Below are 8,987 nucleotides of genomic sequence, written 5' to 3'. Positions count from 1 at the left end.
AAGTCTAAGAAGGCCTGAAATGCTTAGCCCTTCCTCTAAGGCCTATGCCAACAGTTAGTTATATGTGGAAAAGCTGGAAAAAAATCAGAGATAATTTGCAAGACTTTTCAAATCTGCATTGACTTCCTGAGTCATTAAAAAAAAAAAAAAAACTTCCTAAACAGTGTCTAAGAGAAGAACTTGACAAGACTCCCAACCTTACAAAAGTTCAAAAGCTTTTTGGTCTCCTGAACTTCTCTACTGAAAGCTTTAATTGCAAATTAAACAGAAGAGTGATATATTCTAAGATGATTCTGATAAGTGGAGATTACCAGACTGAAAAATTCTACTTAAGAAAAATAGTATACTGAATTCTCTAGATAATTAGTTCAATTACCCAGTTCCTTTTGTCAGTTCCAAATTCAGATGTCAAATAGCTACCATATCACAAATGAATCTCCAGTTCTGCCTATTGTATAATGTTACTTAGTCTTCATTTTCTTCCTGACTCAGAAAGAAGACAAAATTCTGTTCATTTACATGGTTTATTGTTGTAAACATTAAAATTGTCTTTCTCAAAGAAAGAATTTATCAGAAAAAAAATCAGCATCTCTAACTGTCATACACCATAGAAAAAAAAGGCAGTGACTCATATTGTGTGCCATACTAGAAATATACAAAGAAAAACACTACAGATTATGGCAATATTAAAATTCTTACTCAAACATAAAATAATATATTAACTGACAATTTTAGACATTAAAAAAACAAAAAATTTCAAAGTGCTCAGTAATTTCCAGGGAGTTATGTATATTATAAGCACTCTGGAAACAGTCAAAAGCTGCTGCATGCAAGTTTTGTTTAGCTTTAGACAACAAAATAATCAAGATATAAACTTTCTTTTATCAACATCAACAGTACGTACAACACTTACAAACAAGGAATGCTGGACGGTGTTACAAACACTATGTGTCCCTTTTGTCAGGATTTTCTGATGTGTTAATACTTGTGCCCACCTATTTTACAATTGAGAAAATGTTTAAGCTCAGATAACTACCAATCTTTATAAAATCTAACAGACTACATAGTGTCTGAAATACTATTTATATAATATAGACATTACTGAAGTAGCAAGTGCCTATAACATTTTCAACCTAGAATCAACATGCTTGTCCCTTTTTTATGTAGTTATTTATTTTCTTTTTTGCAAACACTTATTTTTTTAGAATTTGTAATATTTATTCATAAATAGGCACAAAATAATTTAAAAAGCCAAACTGCATTGGGTAAATTTACAAGCCTTTGCCTTCTTCAACTCATGCCACCCACGCAACATTTAGTTTTAGTTTTACTATATATTACAGCTTTCTTTACAGCAGAAAACTTGAAGTCTTGTTAAAGGGCAATACTTGTGGGTCCCCTTAAGGAGTGTGTGTGTGTGTGTGTGTGTGTGTGTGTGTGTGTGGTGTGTACTATGTTTGTCTTAACTGCAACAACCAACCATGGCCCAACAATTCCCATCATACATTATCAATCTTTCTTCTGAACATTGATTTTTAACCAATAATAAAAAGTTTATACCACTGTATTGTGTGTAGTCCGTGTTCTAAATCCAGGGTGCCCCGGAGCCAAAATGCCCTTTCAGGTTCTGCCTGCAGGTTAGGAAATAGCAACAGTTTTTGTTTGTTTGTTTTCTTTAAGAGTGGAGGAGCTAGGGGATTTATAGAATGGGGAGATAGCTTGAGCTCAGGGGGCTCTCTCCCTCTTGTGACTAGCAGGCCCCTCTGGACAGTTTGAGTTTTCTTTCCAGTTCCTTTGAAGTGCATGGAGAAGATCTTAAAAAGGTAAAGTGTCCAGGAAAAGTTTGTCAATTATTGCTGGCGGTGGTACCAAGTCTTCCAATTTCAGGTAGAAAATGCGTTGTAGCCCCTGTGTGCAAAGGGTACGGAGTTCTGGGAGCTTCCCCAACAGTTTGGACAGATAGTTGGGGCGGTTCAATCCCCCGTTATTGAAAGTCACATGGTCTTTGAGACAATTGACAATTTTGTTTTGCAGTTCTTCCACTCTCTTGGGTTCCTTGAGCCCGTGTCTCTCTGTAGAAAACACAACCAGAAACAAAAGAAGAATGAACAAGGCAATTAGTTCGCTGTCAGGACCAGAGAGGATGTGTGACAAGGGAAAGCCAGGACATCCCTCTGGGCAGTTCTGGAGGGGAAGTGCCCTGCACCTGCAGTACTGACCTGTGACCATAGCCAGGGCAGCAATGCAGGAGAAGGCAGAAATGTCGATGTTCATATTCTGCAAGTTGGAGGAGAATTCAACAATGGAATCAATCCATTCCCCAAAGCCACGCACGCATTGCAACCTGTGCAAGACCACCCCATTGCAAAAGATGAGTTTACCCTCCACTGGGTTGGACCTGCAATTAATACCAAAGAGAGGGGGGAGAAAAAAGAGAGAGAGAAAAGCTAAACAACTAATTACTTGAAGAGCAATAAATGAGGGATTTAAGAGGCACCTAATTACTGAAGAGTTAATAAAATGTGGACCAGTGGACCTTGAAAGGGGCTTTATTTCATAACAATCAAGAACACCCCCTATCCCACCTCCATTTGGTCCATCCAAGGCTTTGGGGCTTACACTCCTTCCCTTCTTCCCTCCTCTTATTTTCTAACCTTTCTTTCCTTTTTCTTTCTTTTATTTTATCTTCTGTGCTTTTTCACTCATTTTTTCTTTTTCTATCCCTTTTCTTCCCTTTCATTTACTTTATTGATTCCTTTCCAGCCTCCCTGGATCACCTCCTTCCTTATTACCTGTACGCTAATCGCAGGACAAACAGTTCTAAGAAAGCTGATTCAAAAAGCAGGTCCTGGTCGGCTTTGGGCAGGTCAGCGAAGCCGGGGATCTTCTCTGCCCAGCCCCTGATGATCTCCATGGAGCCAGTCAGGAGATCATAGAATTGCTGTATGTGCTGGGTGTCATCTCCACTCATCTGATAGTCAGGGTTTGCCTGGAACTGGAATTTCATTTTAAAAAGCACTTAATGAGGTTCTCTAAAATATATAACCCGTGAAATTGCTAACCCCGTTTCTAGTAGGGGAGCCAGGTTTTTATAACAATTAAACTTCTCTCTGACCAGTAAGGAAATTAGATGTTCCGGGGCAATTAATTCAATTAGGGACGGTGCTATGAGGTCGCTGCTTTAAATATGTAAATTACCATTTCCATACAGACTAAATACAGTGCCATCCAGCCCTGGAAAATGCTCACTCTTATCTCCACAAAACAATTGACACGTTAGCATTCATGCTAGTCCCAGAGTGGGTCTCCAGCTCAGGCGCCCTTTGCAAATCTTAATAATATTGCAGTCGCTTCTAGGTTTCCTCCACATACTGCCTCCAATTAAAGCGCGCACATTTTTCACAGCTGAAGTAAAAGAGGAATTTGACCACTTGATCTCTGACCCCTTTGCCATTCCTTACACCCCTCTCTTTCCATTCCTTGGCCCCAGGCAGGTTCCACATCCTTCACTAAGAATCCAGTATCTCTGTGGAGGTCTGGGGATAATGTAGACAGGGGAAGATTGTGTGCAGCCCCAAGTTTTCATCTGACAGGTACTGATGCGAGAAAGGTGAGGGGGATATGGGCTTCGCAGAGAGTCCACCACTCTGGCGTGTACTTTTGTCCTTTTTCTGCCCCACCTTCCCTCCCTTCTACACTTTCACTAAAGGAACTGTGTCCTCTCACCTGCCCAGAGATGTGAAGAATGGAGCCTGGCTTGCCTCCTTTGCCCCCTTGGTTCTGGGGCTTAGTGCTGAGTGTGAAGAGGGCGTCTTGCCCATCTGTGGTTATGCCCACATGATGCCCTCCCCCTACCCACCCTCCCAGCTCTTACCCTGGAATAGTCCAGGCTGGTCATGGCTGGGTTGGAGTCCACGTGGGCCCTGACTAGGGCACTGATCAGACTCACGGGGGGCGACGGGGGAGAGGGCTCCTGTGGGCTCTTCGGTTTCGAGGGTAAACGACCTCTCCGGCCTTTTAAACTGTCGGTGCGAACCACTGCGAAGAAAGAGCCCAGTTAGCGCCACTCCCAGGAGCTCTAGCCCAGCTGCCGCCTGGGCTCCTCCCCCTGGGGAAGGCCACAGCCTTGGGGCGCCAGCCCCAGTGGCTCAGGGACTTGTCTGCTTATAAAGCCTTTACTGACTAAACACATTAACAATGTGGGCTCATTTTATGTCTTCTTCCAACTGGGTCCTGGGTTGTAAAGTTAAAAGAGAGGAGGGCCTGGCAGCTTCCTGTAGGAGAGGCTGGGCAAGGAGGCAGTCAAAAGATCTTGTAGGCCAGACCCGGTTGGGGCAGGGAGATGGGGGATCAGAGGCCCTCCAATTTCTGTAAAAGTGAAAAGTGGGACTGGGGTACAAGCAACAGGGTTTCAGGGGCGCAGACGGAGGGGCCGGCAGCTTGCTGCGACCTACCTTCTTTGACCATCCCAACAGCCAGGCACTTTTGAAATCGGCAATATTGGCAACGATTCCGGCGTCGCTTGTCCACTGGGCAGTTTTTATTTGCTAAGCACACATATTTTGCGTTTTTTTGCACTGTGCGCTGCAAAAAAAGAAGTAATGTAGGCCGAAAATTACTTCTTTCTCTTGAAAATCCAATAACCCAGAGACAATTCCTGAACAGCTTGGATCTACATTCTCTCTCCACAAACAAATACAAATACACCATTCCTTTTTTTTTTTTTATTTTCCTTTTCCTTTTCTTTCTATTTCTTTTCTTTTTCCTCCCCCAGGGCATTTGACAGAAGAAAATTGATAGCGTTAACATTTGAGCTAACCTTGCCGCTCCTTGCTGTGTTTTATATGCCAAGAGAAGGAGGAGACGCTCAGTAAATACAAATCCGTGGGCATTCATATTATTTACATTCCTTGGAGACCTTCTCTATTTAAAATGATAAGATTATTCAATCAGGATGGCGAAATAAAGAGATCACTTAATTTGACCATAGGGAATTCTGTTCCACTTGGTTAGCTCAGACACGGTTCTCTGTCATAACCAATTTCAATCTGAACAGGGAAGACAGCTCCTAGCACATGCAAATGACCCTCTTCCAACTCCGGCTCCAGCAACTTCAGGCGGGGCCCGCCGGGTTGGCTGGTTGCGGGGGGATGCGACCCCGGGTCTACCTGTCTTTCTGTTTCTCTTGCTCAGATACCCCGAAGCCCACTCTGCAGGCAAAGGCCGAGGGCGGCTGATGAGCAGCCTCGGATGACCCGTGTGAGACCAGGGCGGCCCGGGATGAACTGAGGCCGGTCGGCCGGCAGCCAGGCACAAGCTCACTCCAGGGTCCCGAGCGGCAGGGGTCCCCCACCTGCTCCTCTGCGCCCACCCTCGCTCACCTTAAAGAAGCCTTTGCAGCCCTCACAGGTGCGCACGCCGTAGTGCTGGCAAGCCGCGTTGTCGCCGCACACCGCACACAGCCCCTCATTGGAGGGCGAGCCCCGCGAGGGAGGCGAGGGCACCTGCGTGTCGAGCAGCTGCGACGCATGGCCGATCTGCAGGCCCGGGAAGCCCATGGATGCGGGCTTACGAATGGGGTTGGGTACGGCGAAGGTCTGCCCGTCCACCACGTGGTGGCTGCCCGCAGGCTCCGGGTTCATGGGGACGTGCAGGGGCCCGTCGAAGCGCATCTGGCAGCTAGACACCGGTGTGCCCGGGGGCGACTGCTTAAAGGAGAAGAGCGAGAGGCGGGAGACGGGCGTTTTCCTCTGCTCGATCATGTGCGTGGTGGCCACGTAGTTTTGGTGGAAGTTGTGGAGAGACCCCGGGTCGTCCCACATCGGGCTGTGCTGCACCTGGAAGCCCGGGGTGGTGGGTGTCGGAGGCGAGGAGGGCTTGTAGTAAACCGACCCGGAGTGCGGCATCATCTCCTCGGACTGAGGGGGCAGGTGGCTGTGTTGCTGGTAGTTGTGCATCTGAATGTCTTCTACCTTAATGGAGGACTGCTGTCCGGACAGGGGCATTTGGTACAAGCAAGGTGGCTTGACGTCGTAGCCTGTGCTGTAGTTGTCCATAAAGGTACTGAAGCTGGGGAGAGAAGTGGTGGCAGTGATTTCAGTGTTGGTGAGGTCCATGCTAAACTTGACAAACTCTGGAGTTAAGAAATCGGAGCTGTATTCTCCCGAAGAGTGGTAACTGTAGCTCTGAGAAGCGGGGCTTGCTCCTTGAGGCGAGGACCCATACTGCGCCTGAACACAAGGCATGGCTGGAAATGAAACAGGGTGATATACACTCAGCCTGGTCAACTGAACACTTTCTCCCGGCTCGGGTACACCTGGAGCTACACCGGCAGCCCGCGGCGGTCAGAGAGCGGGTAGGGGCGCGAGAGAAAGGGCGAGAGAGAGCCGAGGAAGGATTCAGGCCACGGCGTAGGGGGTGAGATAACCCATCCCAGTAAAGATCCAGAGCTGGAAAGCCATCCAGGGTCTACACTCCCGCCAATATTGCCTCCTCCCTCCACCCCTTTTACACAGCCGACCCCCCACCCCACCATGAGCCTCTTCCCGGAAGCTCGGGTTCAGCAATCTTTCTAGAACGGACCATCTAGAAATGAAGTCCACTTGTACAATGAGAAAGTTGTTCTCTGTAACCTTAAGTTACAGGATTTGCCTGAGAAAACTGTGTGGCATGGTTTCTTGATGGTTAGGGGACTTAGGAGAGGGTAAAGGCAGAAAGAAAGTTCACTAACCTTCAGCCGAGTTACCGGAGTTGTCGAGGAAATTAAAGGTGGACAGTGTCGTAATTCAATGAAGGACAAAGTTTCCAAGATTTTTAGAAAAGCAACGGGAAGTCCAGCCTATCCAATGTCCTCCCTAAAATACAGACACAGGAAGTTTCAGGGTGTCTTCCCAACAGAGATTTGGCTGGGCATATGTAGACTCACCAGGCAGGTCGTTTTATGTCTCAATGGAAATGAGCAGGTAGCCTTTACCAAACAGCAGTTAAAATGGATGTGTAAATGGCATGGCTGGGAACGACAGATAATGCCACTCAAGGCCCTGTGTAAATCCTTGCAGAGGAAGGATCCTGAAGGAGGAAAGGTTTTCCATGAACTAATTTAACACTTAGGAGATCATGAACTGGCCCCTTTCTAGAGTGTGGGTGGGAACATTTGCATTTTAGCTTATTTCAGACCTACCTAAATAAAAGAAGATTAGAGTTCAAGTGAAAGTATAGCATTGTAACCTACTCCTGATTTTTTTTTTTCCTGGCAAAATGAGCTTTTATTTTGGGCAGGAGGAAAAAAGTATAAGTGAAAAATATAAAATAAGAAAACAACTCCCCCACTCCTGCCTACAAAATGTTAGCAAGGCCTGGACAGCCCAGAAGGCAATTTGAATGGAAGCATCTAGGTTTGTTAAGTGCTTTTGACAACAGAGCGCTGAGATTGGGGGTGCAAATGAGTTGTGTTCACTTCTCCAGAAAACTTGGCTTTCTGGAGAAACATCTTTAAAGGCCAAGGGGTGAGAAGAGGGGACCCTTGTGTTTCCAGGAACACCGTGGGTCAGTTGCATAGGCAGGGAAATACGCAGATAGGGTACTGGCACCAGTGTTAGAAGCCCTTCCCAGCACAGCAAGCTGAACACCTTCTCCATCATGCCTTCCACAATCTGCCTACTTGCTGGAACAAGGCATTCTTGTGTACTAGTAATTTTCAGATGGTCCCACTTGGAAGACATTCTAGAGCATAGACAATCTTATTACTCATGAACAAGAAAGCCAAACATCCACTCCTTTTGCTCTGCCCTTCCCTAATTCATTCTCTCATATTTTCATTCTCTCTCTCTCTCTCTCTCTCTCTCTCTCTCTCTCTCTCTCTCCCTAATTTTGCTGGGGAGGGGTGACTGTGGCAGGATGAGGAGGAAGAAGAGGAGGTTAGCCAGAGGGGGGAAATAGAAAGGAGAGTCTGGACTCCCACAGCTTTTGAAGATCTGTCTGCACTGGATATTAACCCTCTATTAGCTTTACAGTTTCATAACTGTACTCTTTACATATTCCTATCTATTGCGCCTCTCTCTCTCTCTCTCTCTCTCTCTCTCTCTCTCTCTCTCTTTATTTCTCTCTGTCTCTGTCTCCCTCTGTCTCTCTGTCTCTGTCTCTCTCTCTCTCTCTCTCTCTCTCTCTCTCTCACACACACACACACACACACACACACACACAAAGATGGCATATGTCAAAACCAGAAATTTCACGCAACTTAGTAACAGGAGATTCTACCAAAACACCACCCTTACTCAACAATACCCGGGAAACATCGGCGTCCTGGCCAGCTGCAGTGACACAGTTCCCAAGCTACGCACAAACTGAAGAACTTTCTCTGCCTGTCGGTTTGTGAGCAGCTACCCTCCTAAACCCAGAACTTGGGAGTCTCCGTGTCCAGAGGCCACAATTCTGATCCAAGAACAAACTTTGCGCACATTTCCGCGGGCGAGTCCGCAGCTTCCCAAACTGTGGAGGCTCCCTTCCACGTCCACCAATGAGGAGCCTCGAAGCCTCTGTCGAGCGCCAACTCCCCCCTAATGCCAAAGCCCGAGTTCGAACAAATGCCCCCCGAGGCTAGTTGGCTACGCGCACCCACTCCCGGTCCTCGGTCCCACTCGCGCCCCGAGTCCCCGGCGCCCGTCCCCAGAGAACCAATCCCACGGACGTGGAGACAAGAGACGCGCAAAAGAAAAGAGAAGACCGAGAGCGGCACGGGCTGCACCTACTCACTTAGGAGTTGTCCGCGTCTCCCTTCATTCATTCAACTCCGCGGGGCGCAGCTCCTCGGGGAGCCGGTGGGGGTCGGCGCGGGCGCGGGCGCGGGGCCGGGGCGCCGCGGGCCGGGCGGGAGCGGAGCTGGGCGGCCGGCGGGGCGGCGAGCGGGACGGCGAAGGGAGCGCGCGCCGCCGGGCAGACTGGCCCTGGCCGCCAATGTGCCTTTGTTTATGTGGCTCGCGCCGCCG

At 47.6% G+C, this 8,987-nt stretch overlaps 1 protein-coding gene across 2 annotated transcripts; it reads right to left on the bottom strand.

Moving 5' to 3' along the window:
• Nucleotides 1-1,815: 1,815 nt before the first annotated feature.
• NR4A2 (nuclear receptor subfamily 4 group A member 2) lies at nt 1,816-8,785 on the bottom strand (the record flags this gene model as incomplete). Of its 2 annotated transcripts, none has more annotated exons than XM_080689621.1 (7): nt 1,816-2,072; nt 2,220-2,398; nt 2,793-2,995; nt 3,875-4,038; nt 4,455-4,584; nt 5,382-6,247; nt 8,755-8,785. In XM_080689621.1, 7 exons carry the CDS (start codon nt 8,783-8,785, stop codon nt 1,816-1,818), a joined length of 1,830 nt encoding a protein of 609 aa, XP_080545747.1. The 2 variants fall into 2 exon arrangements, with proteins under 2 accessions (XP_080545747.1, XP_080545748.1); XM_080689622.1 differs by lacking the exon at nt 8,755-8,785 and adding an exon at nt 6,731-6,832 and having other exon boundaries at nt 5,382-6,230.
• Nucleotides 8,786-8,987: the final 202 nt, after the last annotated feature.

The sequence above is a fragment of the Muscardinus avellanarius genome, assembly GCF_963383645.1.
Source record: "Muscardinus avellanarius genome assembly, chromosome: 2".
NCBI lineage: Eukaryota > Metazoa > Chordata > Mammalia > Rodentia > Gliridae > Muscardinus > Muscardinus avellanarius.
This window is presented reverse-complemented; position numbering and strand designations above follow the sequence as displayed.